The sequence below is a fragment of the Suncus etruscus genome, chromosome 10 (genome assembly GCF_024139225.1).
Source record: "Suncus etruscus isolate mSunEtr1 chromosome 10, mSunEtr1.pri.cur, whole genome shotgun sequence".
Taxonomy (NCBI): Eukaryota; Metazoa; Chordata; class Mammalia; order Eulipotyphla; family Soricidae; genus Suncus; species Suncus etruscus.
In genome coordinates, this window is record NC_064857.1 from 36,494,854 (window position 1) to 36,519,639 (window position 24,786).

Here is a 24,786-nt window from a genome sequence, read left to right on the forward strand (position 1 = left end):
ATCCTTATTCAGCCCTGCATTGTACCTTGTCCCTCAGCCATCTCTCCTCCTGCTGTTACCATCCTCCAAAATCTTCTAATCTCTTTCCTGGCCTTTCAGCCAAACCTTTTGAGATCTCCCAAAGACCCCTCCCAGAAATGAGCAGGTCTTACCCTAAGCCTAAGGTAAAGTTATGTAGAAGATAGGGGTGGGGTGACAATCTCCCCCTCCTTGAAAATAAATGAAGGGTAGTAAACTTTTGTATTCCTGACTCTGCCTTTAGCCAAAGGTGGGTAAGTTTAAAGTGAAAATTAACATATCAGCCCTTTCCATAAACATAACTTTTTCTGCAAAATACACCTTTTTTTTTTAGAAAATGTTTTTTTTTTAAATATATTTCTTACTTAAGTAACATGATCATAGCTGGGTTACAGTCATAAACAGAACACCCCCTTCACCAGTGTAACATTACCCCCTCCCCCTTTCATATCCCCTGCCTGTATTCGAGATACACCTTTAACTTAAAATTTTCTTAATGCCTTTTTTTTGGGGGGGGGGCACAGCTGGTGACTCAGAAGTCACTCCTGGCTTGGGGGACCATATGGGACGCTGGGGAACCGTGGTCCGTCCTATGTTAGCACTGGCAAGGCAGACACCTTACCTCTAGCGCCACGGCACCGGCCCTTCTTAATGCTTTTTTAACCAAGCACTATCCTGGAACTTCCTTGTTCCTATTTTTCTAAATACTATTTAACAAGCATTTTTCCTGGAACTTTCTTGTTCCTATAATGACATTTAACCATTTTCCCAGAACTTTCATGGTTCTATTTAACCTTTCCCTATACACAATTACAAGATCATTTATACAGAACATACACTTTGAAATGTTACATCAAAATCCACAGTAAAACATTATGCAATTGGGAACTTTAATTATGGAAAACTATAACGCACATTGAAATCAGCAAGAAAATGACTTAGATCAAAGTTAGATGCAGGCGGTTTTAAATCAGATTTTTTAGTTGAGTTACACAGTCATCTCCCCCCCCCCCTTTTTTTTTTGGTATCACCACCTAATTGTCCAGACGTGAACACACTGGACTTTTATCCCATCACCAACACCAGTTGTCTAGAAGATTCATAAAGTCTGGGCTTCCCATTTTATCCCTTCTCCTAAAACCAATTGTCCAGACACTGGGCTTCTCCCACTTAGCTTCACTGCCATGGAGTCCCAGCCCACGCAGCTGGGTTCGGAGCTGGGTCCACTAGCGTTGTTCCACTCTCCTGATTTGGAGGGCGGGTCTCAGTAGGAGCCACGCGTGTGCCCACAGTTTTTGGCCTCTTATGAACTTCTCCGCCACAGCTAGGGTGCTCCCTGCTGCTGCTACAGCCTAGGAAGAAGCCTACTGGTCTGCTATCAGGGATGGAGCTGTCCGGTGCTTTTGCTGGGAGTGATCTGCCGCCCGCTGCCACCGCTGTTTCTCCACCGGGCGCATCTGGGTGTCCATAGTTCAAAGTGATTTAAGCTGAGAGTCTGAAATTTCCAAAGTCGAAATCCAAATTCAGGCTGAAAGTCATACTCAGTAAATGAGCCAGCTCTTAATAAAGTCTTTTTTCTCGTTCTTTTCTAATCGAAGTTATTCCGCAGTCTTTGAGTAGACTGAGGTCTTTGATCCAAATTTTCACCTTCCCTATTTCACTGGCCCCTCTGCCCCAAGAAGGGGTCTCGGCCATCTTTGAAAATGGCTCCATGTGGCCCAAGGTTTGGGGCTCACTCCAGCTCAAAAGAGCCAAAATAAAACTCAGGAACAAAAATCTCACCATGATCGCTGTCCTCTTGGGTCCAGGGTTCAAATCCACTTTCAAGGCACCAGTTGTGACTTTACCTACAAGAACGACCTGCCCATTTTTGGGAGGGGTCTTGGGGAGGACTCAAAAGGTTTGGCTGGAAGGCCAGGAGGGGACATGAAAAGATTTTGGAGGATAGAGGCAGCAGGAGGAGAGATGGCTGAAAGAAGCTAAGACGCAGGGCAAGCTGAGGAGAGAGAGCATGCTTAAATAGGTTTAAGATAATAGGCCACACATGTTTTCCAGGGCTGAATAAAGATGATATCTCCAGAACCCTGACTGCCCACCGCTATCCTGAAAGCTGCTGACCCTCCGGTTGGAGGAGGTTGTGGAGGCCACATGTGGCCTGGGCTGGAGGAGAAAGGCCTCTCATCCCTCCATCACCATCTGTAACCCCATCTCCCATTCTTCCTGTGTAACCTTACCTACAAGAAAGACCTGCCAATTTCTGGGCGGGGTCTTTGGTAGCTAACGAAAAGGTTTGGCCTGAGGGGCAAAAAGGATTTTGTATGAATGGAGGATGGAGAAGGAAGCCAGAGGAGAGATGGCTGAAAGATAAGTTAGAATGCTGGGCTGTATAAGGATCCTGCGTAAATGGTTAGGATAGGCCACACATGTTGGTCAGGCCTGAATAAAAATGATATGCCCTGAAGACTGCCTGTGAGTTTTCTACCCAAAGCTACCTGAAATTGCAGACCACCGGCTGCAGGGGGTTGGAAACACATGGCCTGGGCAGACCTCTAACCCTCCATCACCATCCACCACTATCCAAGCCCATCCAAAAGGCTAATATTTAACACACTATTATTTTGTTTGTTTGTTTGTTTTTGGGCCACACCTGGCAGCACTCAGGGGTTACTCCTGGCTCTACACTTAGAAATCACTTCTGGCAGCCTCGGGGGACCATATGGGATGCCGGGATTCGAACCACCGTCCTTCTACATGCAAAGCAAATGCCCTATTTCCAAGCTATCTCTCCAGTCCCACTATTATTTACATTTTATTTTATTTTGCTGTGGTTGGTTTTGGGTTTCTCCTGGTAGTGCTTGGAGGACCATTTGGTACCAGGGATTGAACTTAGGCCTCCTGACTGCAAAGAATGTACTCAGCAGTGGAGCTATTTTTCTATTTACCTGTGAACTTACTTTTAAAAGGGAGGGAGCAGGATTAGAGTGAGATTGTACAGTGGAAAAGGCAACTGCCTTACCTGTGGCCAGACCAGGTTTGATCCCTAGTCCATCATCTGGTCCCTTGATTCCTTTAAGAGTAATTCCTTACTGGGGCTGGAGCGATAGCACAGTAGTAGGACATTTGTCTTGCACGCTGCTAACTCAGGACAGACCCAGGTTCGATTCCCAGCATTCCATATGGTCCCCTGTGCCTGCCATTTCTGAGCATAGAGCCAAGAGTAACCCCTGAGCGCTGCCAGGTGTGATCCAAAAACCAAAAAAAAAAGAGTAATTCTTTACTGGGGCTGGAGCGATAGCACAGTGGTAGGGCATTTTCCTTGCATGCTGCTAATCTGGGACGGACCCAGATTTGATTCTCAGCATCCCATATGGTTCCCAAGCCTGCCAGGAGCTATTTCTGAGGTCAGAGCTAGGAGTAACCCCTGAGTATGGCTGGGTGTGTGTAGAGCTAGGAGTAAGCCCTGAGCACCCCTGAGTATGCTCTCAAACCAAAATAGATAAGTCAAAGTGAGGGAGTGATGCCCCCACCTGATGCTGTGTGGGGAAGCCAGGGTACAGAAGGAGCAGAGGAATGATTATATTGAGGCTGTTTCATGCTGTGTGACTGCCCTGTACATCTGTATTTTCAATTGCTTGTGCTGACACTAAAAGATGCATTTGTTTGTTTGTTTGGGCCATACCCAGATTCGCTCAGAGGTTACTCCTGGCTCTGTGCTCAGAAATTACTCCTGGCAGGCTCGGGGGACCATATGGGATGCCAGGAATCGAAACCAGGTCTGTTCACGTTGGCCATGTGTAAGGCAAATGCCCTACTGCTGTGATATTGCTCCGGCCCCTAGAAAATGCATTTTGATACAATATCTGAGATGAGTGGAGAATTCGTGCAAGATGTGTGCTTTGTGCCCACAACCTTGGGGGACTTTATCTGTTTCTGGATTTTACAGACGCTCATGCAGCTTCCTGTCCTTGTCCTTGTTCCGGTGGCAGATCTGGCCTTCCATTTCCTTTGGTTGGCACAGGTCTCCCCAGTGCCCAGTTGTCTCCTCATGGTGCTTGGCTCTGGGGGCCTTCGGGAGAGAAGGGGCGCTTTCCTTATATGCACAGGCCAGAGAGGTTGCAGCAGTCTTGGGAACCTGCCAGAATGCTCTGAGCTGCATACTGACTATTAACCAGATTCCTCACCCCAAATCCAAGGCTGTCAAAGTGGAAAGAATGAACATTGGGCGCCAGTTGCTTCTCTGTCAGCTAGGAGGGCGGTGAAGTGAGAAGCAATGATAGTTGGGTGCCTAAGCCAGGGTCAACTCTGGCCCTGTACCCGGATGTGGGGCCCATCCCTGTGATAGTTCTGGGGCTACCCCAGACTCAGTGCTCGTTGTGATTCACACCTACAGGTGCTCTTGGGATCCTGTGGTGCTGGACCTGGGTTTGCCCCTGTGCAAGGCAAGAGCTTTACCCACTGTATTGTCTCTGGCACTTTTTTTTTTTTTTTTTTTGGTTTTTGGGTCAAACCTGGCAGCACTCAAGGGTTACTCCTGGCTCTACGCTCAGAAATTGCTCCTGGCAGGCTCGGGGGACATATGGGATGCCGGGATTCGAACCACTGTCCTGCATGCAAAGCAAATGCCTTACCTCCATGCTATCTCTCTGGCCCCTGGCACCTTTATGTTCAGGGGCTATTCCCAGGTCTGTGCTCAGGACTGACCACTGGTGTTTAGTCAAGGACAATATGTGGTGGCCGGTATTCAAACCCTTATGACCCCTTGCCTAGTCCCTGTTTTGTCTCTCCAGCCCCTGGACTTTCTATTTCAGTCTCTGTTACTGTGTTGGTGCATTTCCTCTCATTTTAGACACGTATCATGGACAGAGTCTGGTCCTTGAAGGGGTTCTCAGAGAAGGGGCCCATTCAGAAGGCTCATGGGCTTTGTGGTGGAACAGGTCAGAGGGAGGAAGCCCTGGGAGGCCACAGCTAGCTAACCCACAGGCAGATTTTACCACTTATTTTTTTTAAACATTTATTTATTTAGGTTTTGGTGGCCACACCCGGTGGTCAGGGGTTACTCCTGGCTCTGTGCTCAGAAATTTTTCCTGGCAGGTTTGAGGAACCATGTGGGCTGCCAGGAGTCAAACCCAGGTCTGCCTCGAGTCAGCCATGTGCAAGGCAAATGCCCTACCACTGTGCTGCTGCTCTGGCTCCAGATTTTACCACTTAACTATTGCCTCCACATAATTGTCACACCCTGTTTTATTAGTGATAAGGCACATTTTTTGGGGGGAGTCACAGCTGGCTGTGCTCAAGGTTACTCCTCCTGGCTCTGTGCTCAGGGAATACTCTTGGCAGACTTTGGGGAGCATATGAGATGCTAGGGATCAAATTTAGGTTGGCAGTATGCAAAGTAAGTACCCTACCTACTGTACTATTGCTCTGGTACAGAGCACATACTTCCCATGTGGGACATCCAGATTGTGTCCTGAAACCACCAGGAATAACTGATACCAATCCACCCCCTATCAACACCATGCTGGAAGCAGACCTGACTACCACTGGGTGGTAAAAAAAAATGAGGTAAATGTGCTTCATGCTTTTGGGGAAAAAAAGAAAAGAAAAGAAAAGGGGGCTGGAGAGATAACATGGAGGTAGGGCATTTGCCTTGCATGCGGAAGGACGGTGGTTTGAATCCCGGCATCCATATGGTCCCCCGAGTCTGCCAGGAGCGATTTGTGAGCATAGAGCCAGGAGGAACCCCTGAGCTCTGCCGGGCGTAACCCAAAATACCAAAAAATAAATAAATAAAAATAAAGGAGGCATCTCATTGTTGTTTTGATTTGCATCTCCCTGATGATTAGTGATGAGGAGCATATATTTCATGTGCCTTTTGGCCATTTGTATTTCTTCTTTGTCAAAGTGTCTGTTCATTTCTTCTCCCCATTTTTTGATGGGATTAGATGTTTTTTTCTTGTAAAGTTCTGTCAAGGGTCCGGTGAGGTGGCACTAGAGGCAAGGTGTCTGCCTTGCAAGCGCTAGCCAAGGATCAGGACCGAGGTTTGATCCCCCGGCGTCCCATATGGTCCCCATCGAGGGGCAATTTCTGAGCGCTTAGCCAGGAGTAACTCCTGAGCATCAAATGGGTGTGGCCGAAAAACAAACAAAAAGTAAGTTCTGTCAAACAACGATGAGATACCATCTCACACCACAGAGATTGGCACACATCACAACGAACGAGAACAATCAGTGCTGGCGGGGATGTGGAGAGAAAGGAACTCTTATCCACTCCTGGTGGGAATGCTGTCTAGTCCAACCTCTATGGAAAGCGATATGAAGATTCCTCCAAAAACTGGAAATTGAGCTTCCATTCGACCCAGCTATTCCACTCCTAGGGATATACCCTAGGAACACAAGAATACAATACAAAAATCCCTTCCTCACACCTATATTTATTGCAGCACTATTCACAATAGCCAGGCTCTGGAAACAACCAAGATGCCCTTCAACAGATGAGTGGCTAAAGAAACTGTGGTACATATACACAATGGAATACTATGCAGCCGTCAGGAGAGATGAAGTCATGAAATTTTCCTATACATGGATGTACATGGAATCTTTCATGCTGAGTGAAATAAGTCAGAGGGAGAGGGATAGACACAGAATAGTCTCACTCATCCATGGGTTTTAAGAAAAGTAAAAGTCATTTTTTTTTTTTTTTGGTTTTTGGGCCACACCCGGTAACGCTCAGGGGTTACTCCTGGCTATGCGCTCAGAAGTCGCTCCTGACTTGGGGGACCATGTGGGATGCCGGGGGATCGAACCGCAGTCTGTCCTAGGCTAGCGCAGGGAAGGCAGGCACCTTACCTTTAGCGCCACCGCCCGGCCCCAAAAGTCATTTTTGTAACAATCCTGAGACAATGAGAGGAGGGCTGGAACTTCCAGCTCACTTCATGAAGCTCACCACAAAGAGCGGTGAGTGCAGTTATAGAAATAACTACACAGAGAACTACCTGTACAATCATGTGAATGAATGAGGGAACTGGAAAGCCTGTCTAGAGTACAGGTGGGGATGGGGTGAGGTGAGATGGAGGGAGATTTAGGACATTGGTGGTGGGAATGTTGCACTGGTGAAGGAGGGTGTTCTTTACATGACTGAAACCTAATCACAATCTGCTGCGGACTTTTATCATAACTAGATAAAAGTCCCAGAAGCAAACCTTAGTGGGTTTATTTTTCCACTGGGAATCAAGCGGATGCATGAGCGGACGAATATGAAATATGAATTATGAAATATGAAATAAATGAAACCACACAGAATTACATGGTGAAAACAAGCGGTGAGGGAGAGGCCAGAGAGAGAGAGTTTATTTCTTTTTTTTTTTTTTTTTTTTGTGGTTTTTGGTCACACCCGGCAGTGCTCAGGGGTTACTCCTGGCTTTTCGCCCAGAAATCGCTCCTGGCAGGCTTGGGGGACCATATGGGATGCCAGGATTAGAACCACCATCCTTCTGTGTGCAAAGCAAATGCCCTACCTCCATGTTATTGCTCCGCCCCGTGCCAGGGACGACTTCTAAGTGCAGAGCCAGAAGTAATCCCTGAGCGCTATCAGGTGTGGCCCACAAAAAAACCAAAACCAAAAAAAAAAAAAAAATCAAACCCAAAAATAAACAAACAGACAAAAAAGACATAGAATCTTCTAGAAGGGGCCAGAGAGATAGTACAGTGAGTAGGGTGCTTATCTTATACTCAGCCAACCTGGAATTGATTCCCAGCATATTGTAATATTCCCCTGAGCAGCAGCCAGAAGTGAACTCTAAATTCAGATTTTAGGAGGATTCTGCCTTGAAAGCCACTGGCTCCACAGAAGTTAGTGTGGTCTGAGCTGGAGCTGCTCGGACCTCCTCAGACCAGGAGCCAAGACTTTCCTCTGGCTGCTCTGGGTTACTGAATGTCATCTCCCTGTCCCCCAGAGGTGCCGGATGGTATGATGACCAGGCTTCCAGGGGCCAGCATCAACCTGACCTGCCCAGGACATGACCCCGAAAAGCACTCTCCTGTCCACTGGAAGTTCCACAGTGACAAGGCTGCCGTGCAACTTTACAGAACTGGTCTGGAGTCGACGCTGCATCTCAGCTCTCTGCAGCCCAACAACTCTGGAAATTACTCCTGCTTCAGGGCCCACAAGCTGGCGGGCACTGTGAGACTGCTGGTAGAGGGTGAGGAGGCCTGGAGGGTGACGGGTTTGGGGGGTGGCTGGGTGGGTTCTGGAACTGGTGCTGCCTTCCTGCCCCTTCCCTTTACATGTCTGGAAGAGGGATCTGCCCTGTCTCCTGATTCCTGTTCTTGCCTCATCCAGCGATGTGGTGGGAGATGCCTCTGAGGACAGACTGGTGGGGTCCCCTGAGAGGCATCTATCTGTCAGGGGGTTCAGTAAATAGCTCACCTGGCTGGGCACAAATTTGAGGACAGGAATGTCCTCTGCCTTTTCGCAGCTGGACAGAGAAGTGGGGGTGGGAGCACTTCCCCTGTGACATGGAACCAACGTATGCCTGGTACATGTCAAACTTGCAGAAAAGTGATTCTTTTTGTTGATGTTGGGGCCACACCCCATGGTACTCAGGGCTTGCTCCTGGCTCTATGCTCAGAAGTCACTCCTAATCTGGCTCGGGAGACCGTATGGGATGTTGGGGATCAAACCGGGTTGTCCACTCTACTCTTTGGACAAGCATCCCTGGGGACCCCCGCTAGTGTCCCAGCTGCTGCCAAGATGCACCTGTCACCTCACCATGGGCTGGCAGTGTGTTCTCCACTTACTCTGTGGATGGCTGCAGGCCAATCTCACCTTGGATCCCCTCACGCCCACCTGCTCTTCTCCAGCACCTCCTGAGGAGCCCCAAATCTCCTGCTTCCGGAAAAACTTTGTGAGCAAAGTCATTTGTGAGTGGAGGCCGCAGACCATCCCCTCTCCTGCCACTGAGGCCAAGTTACTGGTGAAGAATATGTAAGTTATCTACTCGCTCTTATTTGTCTTTGTTTTTTGGGTCACACCCAGAAGTGCTCAGGGCTTACTCCTGGCTTTGCACTCAGTGATCATTCCTCATAGTGCTAGGGGACCATATGGATCAGCCAGTTCCCTCCCAGCTGTCTCATCTCTCCAGCCCCTGAAGCTAGACACTCTTTTCTTGTTTACCTCACTGTGCTCTAAACTCATTCAGACCCTGAATGTGAGTGCTAGCAATGGTCCTATTTGCAACTGTCGGAATGGAGGCTTGGAGCTGAGGCAAGGGGGTGCAGCGTGAAGATGGGGGCATGGAGTCTCTGTCTTCTGATGTGGAGCCTCCTCTGGCCTTAAAGATGGAGCTTAGGGCCGGACAGATAGCATGGAGGTAAGGCATTTGCCTTTCATGCAGAAGATCAGTGGTTCGAATCCCGGCATCCCATATGGTTCCCCGAGCCTGCCAGGAGAGATTTCTGATCATAGAGCCAGGAGGAACCCCTGAGTGCTGCTGGGTGTGACCCAAAAACAAACAAACAAACAAAAAAATGAAGCTTAGCCCTGAGTCTGCACCCTCCGTTGCCCTGAATAAAATGCAGATCCTGATAAAGTACTTTATGTCCTGCAGTAGGAACAAAAACTCCAATACTTCCCAAGCTCCAATACATCCATGCTGGTATGTCGCTGAACGGCAGACCTTCTCCTGCCAGCTGCCGGTGTCCGAGGCTGACAACTCCCTCTACTCAGTGTCCCTGTGCCTTGCCAATACTGCCGGGAGCAGGAGGAGCAATTCTCAGTCATTCTATGGGTACGAAATAGGTAAGTCCTCTCCTGCCCTGTGTCCTGCTGTCCCTTCTCCTGGGGACCAGGTTGTGTGAACTACTTGGCGGTGAAGGCCTATAGTGCTACCTACTAGCCAGTGTCTGTGGGAAGTTGTCTGGGGCCAGCCAGGGGCCAGGGGCCCTTCCCAGGTTTCTTACTGCCCCATGGTGGATCGATGGTCTCCTCACCCCACAGTGCAGCCAGATCCTCCAGCCAACGTCACGGTGACTGCAGTAGATGGGGATCCTCTTTGTCTCCGTGTCCTCTGGCGAGACCCTCCCTCCTGGAACTCATATTACTGGCTGAAGTTTGAGCTCCGCTACCGGGCAGAAAAGGAAGACACCTTTAGAATATGGAAGGTGAATTGATGGGAGCTAGGCCTTGGGTGGAAGGAGAGTTGGGGACTGAGGGCTCTACCTTTTCTGAGGGGGAGATGGGGAGACTCCCTGCCTGGTCTCACTGCTGTGAACATTGGGAGCCTTCTTCCCAATGGGGATACCTGAGAGAGGGAACAGTGGCTGGCAGGGCATCCCCCAGGTGTCTGATGTCTCCTTCCCACCCCCAGGTTCCAGAAGAACATCATTATAACTGCACTATCACAGATGCGCTACGCGGTCTGACCCATGTGGTGCAGATCCGCATGCAGGAGGAGTTCGGGATTGGCCAGTGGAGCCAATGGAGCCCCGAGGTCAGGGGCACCCCTTGGACAGGTACAGGTGGCTGTGGAAGGGAGTATTTGTTTTCACTCTTAGCTGTTGCTGCAAATGACAGCCATGTCAAGGGGAGGCTGTGGCCCGTCAGTCCAGTGGGCAGCTCTGGGGTTGCTTTAGCCCGAATGATTTTGACTGTTGCTGTATGAGGCTTTGGATCTACAGCTTGGTGCAGGCTGGTGGACTGGACAAGGCTTCTCTGCCTTCTATCAGACTCGAGGGGAGAAGCTACAAAGAAGTTGTCGTGATATTTCATTCACCATAGTTACTCCTACTCTTGACTCGCCATCCATAATCTTTACTTTTTGTTGGTTTGTTTGTTTGTTTTTGTGTCACACCCGGCAGAACTCAGGGATTACTCCTGGCTCTACACTCAGAAATCGCTCCTGGCTGGCTCGGGGGACCATATGGGATGCTGGGAATCGAACCACCATCCTTCTGTATGCAAGGCAAACGCCCTACCTCCATGCTATCTCTCCAGCCTCTAATCTTTACACTTAAAAATATTTTAGGGGGGCAGGAAAGATAGCACAGTAGTAAGGCTTTTGTCTTGCACGTGGCTGATCTGGGACAGACCTGGATTCGATTTTGGGCATCTCATGGTCCCCGGAGCCTGCCAGGAATGATTTCTGAGCTCAGAGCCAGGAGTAACCCCTGAGCGCCGTCAGGTGTGGTCTAAAAACAAACAAGTAAAAAAAGTTTAGGGGCCTAGGTTCAATGCTTGGCATCCTATATGATCCCCTAAGCCTACCAGGAGTAACCCCAGAGCACCACCTGGTGTGGCCCCCCCAAAAAGCAAAAATACCTCCCAAATGGGGCTATAGCCGTAGTAGAGGGTAGGGCTTCTGTCTTGCATGCAGCTGACCCACGTTCGATCCCTGGCATCCCATATGGTCCCCCAAGCCTGCTCAGAGCAGGCTTTCTTTCTTTCTTTCTTTTTTTCTTTTTTTTTTTGGTTTTTAAGCCTCATCTGGTGGCAGTCAGAGGTTACTCCTGGCTCTATGCTCAGAAATTGCTGAAGTGGGGGCCCGGAGAGATAGCACAGCGGCGTTTGCCTTGCAAGCAGCCCATCCAGGACCAAAGGTGGTTGGTTCGAATCCCGGTGTCCCATATGGTCCCCCGTGCCTGCCAGGAGCTATTTCTGAGCAGACAGCCAGGAGTAACCCCTGAGCACCGCAGGGTGTGGCCCAAAAACCAAAAAAAAAAAAAAAAAAAAAAAAGAAATTGCTGAAGTACAGAGTCAAGAGTAATCCCTGAGGACCTCTAGGTGTGGCCCTACAACCAAACAAAAAAAAAATTGGGGGGGGGGGCAGGATGATAGTACAGCAGATAGGGCACTTGCCTTGCATGCAGCCAACCTGGGTTTGATCCTAGCACTCCATATGTTTCCCAAGCATCACCAGGCGTAGTTCTTGAGTGCAGAGTCAGAAGTAACACCTGAGCACAGCAGGGTGTGATTCAAAAACAATATAAAAAATAATTTAGGGGCTAGGGAAATAGCTCAGAGGTTGAAAGCTACTGATTTGCATGTAGGGGGCCAAGGTTCTATCACTCCTGAGTACTACTGGGAGTGACCCCAAGCACAGACCTCGGAGTAGCCCCTGGACACTGCCAGGTATAGTGTTCAAACTGCAAAACAAAACAAAACACAAACAAAACCCAAGAAAATACAAAAACAAAAAACAGAAAAATGGAAGCAAGGCAAAAAAAGTGTTAAAAAGAGTAGAGGCCAGAGAAATGGCTTAGTTCAATAGTATAATTACTGGTTGCATTTGGCTTTTGCCTTCGTGATGGTTGCCTTGAATTTGATCGCCAGCATCCCATATGGTCTCCTGAGCACTGTCAGGAGTACAGAACTAGGAGTAACTGAATAATGTTGGGTGTGGCTCAGCAACCTTCTTCAAAGTAAAAGATGTTAGAGATAATGGTGTTTGCCTTTGGGAGGTTACTGGAATTAGTGTCTGAATATAAGAAATTCCAGAAAATTGGGAAGATCATAATCACCGATATTCTTGTCACTTGGAGAAAACTAGTGAGAACATTTTAGTATATTCCTTCCTGTTCTAGGTATATTTGTGTGTATCTCCTATTCCGTAACTTCACAATTAATATAGCTTATTTTGTTTCGTTTTGCTCAGGGATCAGTTCTATGCAGTATTGAGGACCAAACCCCAGTTGGCCATTGCACTAACCTCTGTACTATCTCTCTAGCTCTATGATAAATTTTTTTTGTTTGTTTTTGTAACCCGGCGGCAGCGCTCAGAGGTTACTCCTGGCTCTGGGCTCAGAAATTGCTCCTGGCAGGCTTGGGGGACCATATGGGATCCTAACAGCAAGCTAGGCATGTTGCTAGGCATGCCTTAACAGTTTTACTATTACTCTGACCCAAGAAATATTGGGATTTTGTTGGGGAAATGGGTAAGAGAGGCCACATCTGGTAGTGCTCAGGGCTTCTTGGTTTTGTGCTCACGGATCAATCTAAGGGGGAGTCTATATGAGTATGAGGATTTCAAGTGGGCTAGGCATGTACAAGACAAGCACCTTTACTGTCTCTGTAGTCCAGAAAATCCTGTGCTGTTCCTTCTTTTTTTAAAGATTTTGATGGTGGTGAGATTCATCATACTTGAACTGGTCAATTCAAGACCTTGTTCAAGTGTCTAGTTCTGTGAGTTTCATTCAGTGCAGGCCACCCCCACCCATAGCCAGAACGGTTTCATCTTATAAAACTGAAACTGTTTTGTTTTGAGGCTATATGCAGTGGTACTCAGGGGTTACTCCTGGCTCAGTACTCAGGCATCACTCCTGGCAGGATCTGGGGCTGTACGGAATGCCAGGGATCGAACCTAGGTCAGCTGCGTGCAAAGCAAGTGCCTTACCAACTGTACTATCTCTCTGGCCCCAGACTGAAACTATCATTATTAAATACTGAACCCCTCTCTCTCCTAGTACTGGTGTTTCTCCCCTAGTAACAGGCCCAAACCTGGTGCTCAGGGATCCTCCTGGCCATGCTCAGGGGACCATGTGCAGTTGCTGGGTATTGAACCTGGGTTGACCACCTGCAAGGAGAACTCCTTCCCCCTGTTCTCTCTCCTGGTACCTGTGTGTCTCTTTGTGAGAAATGTCTGTTTGGGTAGACAACTCCACAGCATATCTGCTAGCACACCTCAATTCTGGGAAAGCTGAGAGGTTCTCTGTCTGTGTTTGGGCTTCTCTTCCCAAGCTGTATCCAGGCGGTGGGAGCTGCGGAGTGGGCCTTCGAAAACTGTTCCCCTTCCCTTACACCTGAGTTTGGTTTCACTTTTATTTTATTTTATTTTATTTTATTTTATTTTATTCTATTTTATTTATTTATTTATTTTTTTTTGGTTTTTGGGCCACACCCAGTAACGCTCAGGGGTTACTCCTGGCTATGCGCTCAGAAGTTGCTCCTGGCTTGGGGGACCATATGGGACACCGGAGGATCGAACCGCTGTCCGTCCAAGGCTAGCGCAGGCAAGGCAGGCACCTTACCTTTAGCGCCACCGCCCGGCCCCTATTTTATTTTATTTTATTTTATTTTATTTTATTTTATTTTATCTTTTGGTCACATCTGGCTCTGTGCTCATATATCACTCCTGGCAGGCACGGGGGACCATATGGGATGCCGAGAATCAAATCACTGTCTCTCCTGGGTTGGCTGCATACAAGGCAAACGCCCTGCTGCTGTGCCATTGCTCTGGCCTCTGAGCCTGATTCTGTAGCTCGTATTCTTTCTGGAATTCCCACTTCTCAGGAGCCAGCAAGGCAGCTCACTCATAGAGCATATACGCATATCCCTGGTACCCCCAATTGTTGCCGTGTTCCACTCTGCAGTGGGAGGTAATGGAGCAGGGCCAGTTCTGGGCACCCCTGACTTCAGCCTAGTGCCTCTGACTGGCTTTGCAGGAGGGTTGGAACTCCCATCCTGTCCTTGTAGGGCTGGGGCTTGGGGTAATTTTAGAACTTCAGGGGCCTCAGGAAGCGAAATGAGAGGCTGGCCTTGCAGGTGGCTTGCTTGAGTGTGTGACCATGCCGAAATTGAAGCAGCTGCATGCAAAGCGAGTGCCTTCACTCCCGCTCCATCTTCCCGGGACAGAATTGTTTTGTTTCTGGTTTGGGGCCACGCCCACTGATGCTCTGGGCTTACTCCTGTCTCAGCACTCACACATCCCTCCTGGTGGGTCTCAGGGTGCCCTTTGGGGATCAAAGCAAGGCAAGCTCCTTCCCCACTCTGGCTCCTGGACAGATGTTTAACAATCAACAGAGCACCAGGTTTCCATACTTGGCTTTACATGGATTGATCAAATTTCAGAAAGACAAACCTGGGACAGCTGGGGATGTTACTGAGTAGTAAAGCAGCTGCCTTGCTTTCATGAGGCCCTGGGTTTGATCGCTGGCGTAGAAAAAAAAATTGTGACATCAATAAAGTTACCAACTTTTTTTATAGGGGTCTACCCAATAGCACTAGGGGGTGGAGGGCCAGGCCTGACCTTGTAATATGTAGCTTGGGGGTTCCTTTGGGGCCATCAGGCACACACAGGCCTGGGGGCATTTAGTGACAGGGGTCAAAGTTAGGGCTTCACTTAACGAGGCATGTGGCCTATGTAAGTACTTAGTTAATCTGCCCAGCTCAGGTTGTCAGCTGTAAATCTGCTAAGAACATGGATTGAGTCCAATGAATGAGGCTGTTAGGCAGCACCATTGATTCAAGTGAGAAAGGATAAGCTCTGACTGTGAGATGTTTTCCTCCTCAAGGTTTTAGCTCTGCTGTGATCTGGTCTTTTTCCTGTTACTGCTACTTGGCACAAGGGAAAGGGGCCGAGGGACTTTTGGCTCTGGCTCCAGCAGGAAGCTGTGAGAGGCAGCAGGTCTGTGGCCACCCAGCGTGTGTGTGTGTGTGTGTGTGTGTGTGTGTGTGTGTGTGTGTGTGTGTGTGTGTGTGTGTGTGTGTGTTGGGGGGGCCCATCCTTTCCCCTCCACAGCTCAGTGTCCAGCTTGAGTGTTGCCCTGTCAGCTTGTTCCCTCCATCTCTCTCCACTGCACACATCCCCTTTTTCTTTCCTTTTCCTCTTTTTATTCTCAGTCACACTTACTTCTTCTTTCTTCCCCCTAGCCCCAGATTTGCAGCCACATAATTTTTTTTCCCTTGTTTTTTTTTTTTTTTTTTGGCCACACCTGGTGACGCTCAGGGGTTACCTCTGGCTATGTGCTCAGAAATCGCTCCTGGTTTAGGGGACCATATGGAATGCTGGGGAATTGAACCGCAGTCCGTCCTAGGCTAGCATGGGCAAGGCAGATGCCTTACTGCTTGTGCCACCGCTCTGGCCCTGCAACCACATAATGTTAACGTGCAGTAAAACTCTTAAAACGCTGTTAGACGTGTTTTGTCTTCTCTGTCTGACCTCTCTGCTCCTGCTCTATCCTATGGGTCTCCGATAGCAAGGTGGTCGGCAGGATTTGTGGATTCCCTAGGGCTGGAGAGGTACCACAGCAGGGAAAGTGCTTGCCTAGCATGCACTAGACCCAGGATCTGTCCTTGGGAACTGCATAGGGTCCCATGAGTCCCTCCAGGAGTGAACCCTCTGGGCACTACCAGTGTTGCCCCAAAACTAACCAAACGAGGGGGTGGAGACATAGCACAGCTGTAGAGTGTTTGCCTTACACATTGCCGACCCAGGACCTACAGCGGTTCAAATCCCAGGATCCCATATGGTCCCCTGAGCCAGCCAGGTGCGATTTCTGAGCCTAGAGTCAGATCTAACCCCTGAGCACCACTGGATGTGACCCAAAAACCTAATAAAACAAACAAACAAACAAAAACAACCCACCTTGATTCTACATGGTTATGGTGGGCTCATGGGAAGCCTGATTATACTGTATCCCTTATATCCTTATAGTATTTTCTCTTGTGATGAGAACTTTTCAGATCTGCCCACATCTTGAATGTCAAAGTACTATTAGTGTTATGAGTAAAATATAGTCATTGTTATTTTTTGTTCTGGGGCCATAGCCAGCAGTGTTTGAGGACATATAGTGCTCCCGACCCCTCCAAGTGTTATCAGAACTATATAGTGGCACGCCCTAACCACAATTACACAGCCTGAGCACATGATAGTAGTTGCGAGCATTTCAATAACGTGATATAGAAAGATAGATTGATAGATGGATAGATGGATAGATGGATGGATTCCTGGCGGTGCATGGGGGACCTCAGGTGGTATCAGGCATGGAATTGGGGGTCAGCTTGTGTGCAAGCATCTTTCTTGCTGTACTATGGCTCTGGCCCCCTATTTTATTTATTTATTTTGAGCAAGACCCTAAGGTGCTCAGGGATTATTTCTGGCTCTGTGCTCAGAAATCACTCCTGGCAGGCACGGGGGACCAATATGGGATGCCGGGGGATCAAACCTGGTCGGCCTTTTGCAAGACAAAGGCTCTCCCCCACTGTGCAATAGCTCTGGCCCTATTTATTTATTTTGTGGTGCCAAGAATGGAACCAAGAGCCTCACATGTGCAAGGTAAGTGCTCTACCCTGAACACCTGGGTGAGTTTCTCAGCACTATCATGCTGCACACAATACTAGGCTCTCGGCATGTGGTCTCTGGCTTTCTGTTCAGGAACGAGCCTTGTTTAGAAAAGAAGAGACAAGTTTTCTTTTTTTGGTTTTTGGGCCACACCCAGTAATGCTCAGGGGTTACTCCTGGCTATACGCTCAGAAGTCACTCCTGGCTTGGGGGACCATATGGGACACCGGGGGATCGAACCGCGGTCCGTCCAAGGCTAGCGCAGGCAAGGCTACCTTACCTTTAGCGCCACCGCCCGGCCCCAAGACAAGTTTTCTAAGTCTTGGCCAAGATCCTACATCTGGTCTATTGGTCTCCCATATGTTCCTCCAGCCCTCTAACAGTAAACCCAAACCAATCTTTAGTGGGGGATTTTTTTTTTTAATCACAACCAGTGGTGTTCAGGGGTTACTCTTGACTCTGTGCTCAGAAATCGCTCCTGGCAGGTTCGGGGGTCCTTATGGAATGCCAGGAATCAAAAGCAGATCCATCTGGGTTGGGGGGAATTTTCTTTCTTTCTTTATTGGTTCTGAGCTCAGGGATCACTTTTGGAGTATAGGGGGATCATATAGGTTGCCAGAGATTGAACCTGGGTCTGCTGTGTGCAAGGCAAACGTTCTCCCTCTTGTACTATCTCTCTGGCCCTGAACTTTCTTTTTTTTCTTTTGGTTTTTGGGCCACACCTGGTGATGCTAAGGGGTTACTCCTGGCTCTGCGCTCAGAAACAGCTTCTGGCTTGGGGGACTAGATAGGACACCGGGGATCGAACCCAGGTCCATCCTGGGTCAGCAGCATGAAAGACAAATGCCCTACTGCTGTGCTATCGCTCTGGCCTGACAAGGCTTATTTCTTACACAACTTTGGCACCTTATAGAACCTCCCTGGGCCTCAGTTTTCCCATCTGTAAAGATTGGGAGAACAATGGTAGCTACTTTAGCTCTGAGAGCGTGAATCCATGCCCAGGGAAAGTGGGGGTATAGTGGGAACTGGCAGGTGGTTTGTTCTCAGAAGCTATTGAGTGCTGTTACCCACTCCTGCTGGAAGTTTCTTTAGCACCAGCATCACTACCCCATCATTGCCTGGCACATGGATGTAATGGGAGCAAGTGGGATGTTCCTTCTTCTCTTTTGTGGTGAGGAGGTGTTGGGCCATACTCAGCAGTGCTCAGAGGCTATTCCTGGCTCTCTGCTCAGGACTGACCCCTGGTGCTTGGAGGACTATAGGTGGTGCAGAGGATTTGAACCTGGATCACAGCTGCTGCAGCTACACAGAGGCCAGATCCTTATCCCCTGACCTCTTTCCCCGACTCTCCTCCTGTCTTTGCCCACTGTGCTGGCTGCACTTTCAAAGTGATTGAAAGGTACTTTTGAGCAGCAGAAAGCACGCCTGTCACATGGATTGGGGACAGAGCACTCCTGCTGATAAGGCATGGCTGCTCGGGCACCCCAGGAGCAGCTGGTGTCGGCTGATCTTCATCTGCTTCTTTCCCGTGGGGATGTGTCTTCAGACTGTCAATGGAAAGTCTCAGACTCACCCTGCCTCCCCCTCAGGGCTTTCTCAGGGCACCCCATGAACATCTATCCTGCCAGAGACTCCTATTATGTAAGATGTTAAGTCTGTTCTGTGAGAAAAAGTGATTAATCTGGGAATAAAATGACTCCAAAGTAAAATTCCCACTTTCCTGAGAAACCAGCACCCCGGGAGTATTGTGTTTTTGTCTGGGCTGCACTGGAGGCCTGGAACTAGGCAGTGTCTGTTTCTTTCTGACATGTCCCTTTGGGTGTAGACAGCCATTCTAAGTCCCTGGAGCTGGACCCAAGATGCTGAGGCCCCAAGCCCAGGGTGGAGCCTGAGGAGTCATTTAATGCCAACTGAGGCTGAGTTTTGGTTTGCTTTGTTTTTGTTTTGGGGGCCACACCCAGCAATCTTGGTTCTGCATTCAGGGATCATCTCTCTTGGCAGGCTTGGTAGACCATAGGGGGTGCCTGGAATTGAATTTGGGTTAGCTGCATGCATAACAAGCTGCATTATCTCCTTAGCCTGGTGTGTGTGTGTGTGTGTGTGTGTGTGTGTGTGTGTGTGCACACGCGCGCGTGCGTGCGCTTGTGGTTGGTCTCACACTCAAGGCAAACACTCTGCTGCTCAGCCACATCTCATGGCTCTATTTTTAACTTCCTGATAGAAAAATGATGAACTGAAAATAAAATACTTTGAAATCCAGAACATTCCACTCACTGCTTGTCATGGGTCAGCTGTTGGCCTCTCTGCTTGTCCAGATCCAGACCCGTGTCAGCCTCTTGCTGCATGTGTGGCCAAGCCCTTCTGTTCTGCAGGAACTCTGCCCCTGTGTGTGTTTACATGTGTGTGTCTTCTGTGTGTCCGTGCATGTACGTGTGTGTGTCATGTGAACTTGACTGGTCCGCGTCTCTTCTGTAAAGTATTTTAATTTCATCCAGATTGATGAGAATTTGTTACTCATGTTTTCTTGCTGTGTTTGGAAACCACACCCCGCAGTGCTGCAAAGCATGTGCTCAACCCTTTAGCCATCACCCCAGCCCTATGAGAAATATTTGCCATTGTAAAAAATGCGCAAGAGGAAATTAAAATGTGGGTGGTGCTTATTTCTAATGATGTCTATCTTTCCAATTTTCCCTTTTACAAAATGTATGTTAACATAATTTATATGGGCCAGAGTGATAGCGCAACGGAAGGGCATTTTTCTTGCACGCAGCTGACCTGGGACAGACCTGGGTTCGATCCCCGGCATCCCATATGGTCCCCCTAGCCAGGAGCGATTTCTGAGCACAGAGTCAGGAGTAACCTCAGAGGGCCAAAAAAAACAAAAACCATCACACTGGAGAGATAAAATGGAGGTAAGGCATTTGCCTTGCATGCAGAAGGTCAGTGGTTCAAATCCCGGCATCCCATATGGTCCCTTGAGCCTGCCAGGAGTGACTTCTGAGTGTAGAGCCAGGAATAACTCCTGAGTATTGCCGGCTGTGGCCCAAAAACCAAAACAACAACAACAAAACAAAAAACAAACAAAAACCTATAATTTATATGTCTAAAATATGTATGACATATGAATAAATAATACTTTTATGCTATATTATGTCACATGCATAAAATTATAGAAATACATTTCCTTAGACACTTTGGGTCATGTTAAATGGATAGTTTTTTTTTTTTTTTTTTTTTTTTGTTTTTTGGGTCACACCTGGCAGTGCTCAGGGGTTATTCCTGGCTCCAGGCTCAGAAATTGCTCCTGGCAGGCACAGGGGACCATATGGGGCGCCGGGATTCGAACCGATGACCTCCTGCATGAAAGGCAAACGCCTTACCTCCATGCTATCTCTCCGGCCCCTAAATGGATAGTTTTTTCTTCTGTGACCTTTATCATATAGTATTGTAACATTCTTTCAATATATTTTTGTTTGTTTTGTTTTTGGGCTACACCTTGCTATGCTCAGGGTTACTTGTGGCTCTGCACTAAGGAAATACTCCTGGTGATGCTAAGGGGAACATACAGGATGTTGGGGATTGAACCTAAGCTGTCTGTGTGCAAAACAAATGCCTTACCTACTGTACACTTCCTCCCCAACATTTTCTAAAGCACCTGTATTGTTTTGTTATGGTGCCACACACAACAAAGGAGTTACTCCTTACTAATTTCTCTGGCCATTTATATTAAAAGGCTTTAGGTGGGGCAGAGGTTCATCAGAAAAGGTGTTTGCTGTGCTAGGTCTGATCCCTGGTACTACCACATCCCCTAAACTCATCCAGGAGTAAGCCCTAAGCATTCCAGCCAGGTGTGATCCTTAAAGAAGAAAAAAATAAGAGGCTGTTTGTGACACATAGCTGTGTCCTGACTTGTCAGTCCTTGATGTTTGGCTCTTTGTGTATTTCCAACCTGGTGCTTTTTTTTTTGAGGTGGGGGCACACCTGGGGGTGTTCAGGGGTTACTCCTGGTTCTGCACTAAGAAATAGCTTTTGGGAGGTTCGGGGGACCATATGGGATGCTGGGAATTGAACCCAGGTCTGTCCTGGCTTGGCCGCATGCAAGGTGTTTGCCCTGCTGTTGTGCTATTTCTCCCTCCGGCCCAGACTTGATACCCTTCTAATTAACAACACAGTGATTGGGGCCTGAGAGATAGCATGGAGGTAAGACATTTGCCTTGCATGTAGAGGACGGTGGTTCGAATCCCGGCATCCCATATGGTCCCCTGAGCCTGCCAGGAGCGATTTCTGAGTGTAGAGCCAGGAGTAACTCCTGAATGCTGCTGGGTGTGCCCCCCAAAAAACAAAACAAAATACAGTGATGATGAACTTGACTCTGCTCCTGAAGCTGCAGTCACTGATACCCTTTTCTTCTCTCCCCAGATCCCAAGACTATTCAAGTGGAGACCAGAGCCCCACAGGTGGTGCGGGTGAGTTCTTGCTCTGTCCAGGGCAGCAATGCCTGGAGTTTAGGGCTATGGCAGGAACCAGAACAAATTTGGTCTAAACCCCAGCTCATCCAGCTGGTAGGAGCAGGGGCTAGGTACCAGGTCTTGTGTAAGCCTCTTCCTGGTCAAGGGACAGCTTGCTTGTTGTCCAGGGCTGCTGTGACAAAAGACACTGGCAAATGCTGGCAGGCTGGCCTGACTCTGGGCAATGTGCTACTCCTTTAGCTTATGACTGGAATAAGCAATCCCAGCCCTTCCCCTGGGGCCTCAGTGTCATGGTTTTCTGGAAAGAGGATTACCGCTGAAGCCGTTTTGCCAATCCTCGAGTAATCCAATTTCTCCGCTCACCCTGACCTTAATTCCCTATGTGTTAAGTGGGAGGCTCCGTCACTGGGCCAAAGCACTGGTAGTGTATGAAGAGCTGGGGATGGGTGGAGGGTCTTACATGTCATTCACCTTCCCTACTACTCCAGGGTAAAGTTTGGGTGGGTGGGTGGGGTATAACCAGCTCTCAGCACAGGATTTAGGATTTGGATGAGCTGAGCAAGGCTCTGAGCCTGAGTTTGCTAGTTCAATGACGGCTTAAGTTAGCAGAGATTCCGATCACCAATTGGCCAAGCCTCTCAGGAGGGAAAATGGCCCTTTTATGTTTTGATTTTACCCTGGGCATGCACTAGTCTGCTCCTTTAGGAAATAGTGTGCCCTGCACCCTGGCACAGATCAGAGGCCAACTGCCACTTTCCTTCTGTGAAAGCACCTGGTCCTGCTGTTGTTGGTGGTAAACAGGTAGACTCTCCTAAGAGGAAGAGTGTGTAGACATAGAAAACCGTGAACAGGTCAGAAGCTGAGTGCCTGATCTGGGATGGAGCATTCTCTGAGCAGAAGGAGGTGGCAGCGGGTTCTGGTGGAGTCCAAAGGCAGGGATAACTGTGAGGATTTCTCTTGTAGGTACTACCAGTGACTGAGCCCAACCATGAAAATATTATTCCTGTGGACTTTTTGAACACAACGAGCCTCCCAAGTAAGGATTGGGGACTAGATACTTTCATATATTCTCTTTTTGGTTTTTGGTTTTTGGCGGCGCTCTGGGGTTACTACGGGCTCTGTGCTTAGAAATCCCTCCTGGCAGGCTCAGGGGACCATGGGGGGATGCTGAGGATTGATCCTGGGTCTGTCCCAGGTTGCCTCATGCAAGGCAAACTCCTTACTGCTGTGTTATTGTTTTGGCCCCAGTTTCATATTCTCAAAGCACCAAAGTTTTGTTGTAGGAAGCCCTTCCTTAGGTACATGAGCCTGTAGAGGACGGGTCGGCTTTAGGAAAAAAGAGCATCATTAAACATTCTTTTCTTTTTCTCTTTTTTATTGGCTGGAGGGCATAGCAAGCTGTGTTACTCCTGGCTCTGTACTCAGGAATTACTCCTAGCAGGGTTCAGGGGATCATGTGGAATGGTGGGGCTCAAACACCTTATCTTATTGCTCCAGTCCCAGAAACATTCCTTTCATTTGGGTTTTGTTTATGGGCCCCACCCAGTGGCAATCAGGGGTTACTCCTGGCTTCACATTCAGAAATTATTCCTGACAGACTCAGGGGATCCTATAGGATCCTATAGGATGCCAGGGATTGAACCTGGGGTCAAGGTTAAGGCACTACCTGCTGTGTTATTGCTCCAGCCCCTCCAGAAACATTTTTTTTATTGTGTGCGCATCCCCATTCAGTGGTGGGGGTTGAGACACAGCAAGAAGCGCATAAAAGAGTGTAGGGCAAGGCAGGAACTGTTCCCATGATGCAAATGAATGCACTACACACAGGGCTGTGCTGGGTGGATGGCACACTGTGGAGGGAAGAGTTTGTTTTGCTTCTGTTTCCCTGTGCCTGCCAGGCCAGAGAAATGACTGACATTTGCAACAAGAAAAAGTCCTACCTAGGCTTGTTTTACTAGAGGGATGGGAATCCTGGAGTTCCTATCTAGAGGTTGTTGGGTGGGGAAGCTTCACATGCTAGCCCTAGGGCATTCTGAGTAGTGCTGGCTCTTAGGAACCTTCTGTGATTCAAATCTGCCTGCACCTGGATGCTGGGTGGTGCCATCTTGTGTGCAGGCCCATCCCATCATGCAGTGTGCCTGGGTCAGGCCTATGGAATGGCAGTAACTGAGCTCCACGGAGCTGGGACAGGCTCTCATTGTGGGTGGTAACTAGAGCAAAGAGCTGACTGTGAAATAAGCCAGTAGGGAAACCTAGATAAAGCAAACTGGAGTGCAGAGGCTGAAGAGAGTGTGTGGTTGGAGGAAATCACAGAGAACGCATGAAAGGCCCATTGTTGGAAATGCATCTTGGGTGAGGTTTGGGGTTAGCTGTGTGGCAGGATCCACATCTCATCCAGTCTCAGGCCTTTTGAGGCCAGTCTTTGGACTGGCAACTCCCAAACTTCTCTCTCTCATTTTTTTTTGGGGGGGGGGCGTCACACCTGGCAGTGCGCAGGGGTTACTTCTGGCTCTATGCTCAGAAATCTTTCCTGGCAGGCTTGGGGACCATATGGGATGCCGGAATTTGAACCACTAACCTTCTGCATGCAAGGCAAATGCCTTACTTCCATGCTATCTCTCCGGCCCCTCTCTCTCTCATTATGACCAGACTCCTGCTGCATCTGCCTAGCTAATATGTTCATTGAATCCCATTGAGAGAGCTTGGCATGTAGCCCAGTAGGAGAGCACTTGGCTTGTATGGGTGAGGTCCTGGGTTCACCAAAAACAAACATTGGACAGGGAAGAAGAGAAAGCTCAAACTTGGGAGTGTTTAAAGCTGAGAGTTGCTACTGTCCTACCTCTCCAATCCCCTGGCAGCACTATTTTAATAGGCTTGCTTGGTCCCAGAGGCCACAACTGGCTTTATCTTTGAATCATCCTGTGTCCAGGTCTTCCACAAGCCTTCTTGTTTGGTCCTGAAACTCATCCAAATCTGATTGCTTCCTTCAACATTCAAAGCCACTCGAATCCTGTGGTCTTCTGTCCCGCACACCAAAGATTTTTTCCCTCTCATTCCCTCAAATGTCAATCTCCCCCCCCCCCAAGAGAAACTTAATGAAGCCCCATCATCTCTGTGGTGCTGGCTTGGCCCCCAAATGCACGGCTGCCTCTGGGCGCAGCCTCATCGTCCTGGTCACATCTCTGTTTCTGTGTCTCCTCCTGGGAGGCCCTTCCTGACGCTCCAGCCAAGGGAGCTCACCTCACCCCCTG

At 48.6% G+C, this 24,786-nt stretch overlaps 1 protein-coding gene across 1 annotated transcript in view; it reads left to right on the plus strand.

Moving 5' to 3' along the window:
- Positions 1-24,786, plus strand: part of IL6R (interleukin 6 receptor) — a 53,199-nt gene that overhangs the window by 21,865 nt on the left and 6,548 nt on the right. The window contains exons 2-8 of the mRNA XM_049781603.1: positions 7,971-8,216; positions 8,878-9,001; positions 9,624-9,814; positions 10,013-10,176; positions 10,383-10,527; positions 21,489-21,535; positions 22,502-22,574. Of these exons, the coding sequence (XP_049637560.1) occupies positions 7,971-8,216; positions 8,878-9,001; positions 9,624-9,814; positions 10,013-10,176; positions 10,383-10,527; positions 21,489-21,535; positions 22,502-22,574 (990 nt within the window). The remainder of the gene's footprint in view (positions 1-7,970; positions 8,217-8,877; positions 9,002-9,623; positions 9,815-10,012; positions 10,177-10,382; positions 10,528-21,488; positions 21,536-22,501; positions 22,575-24,786) is intronic.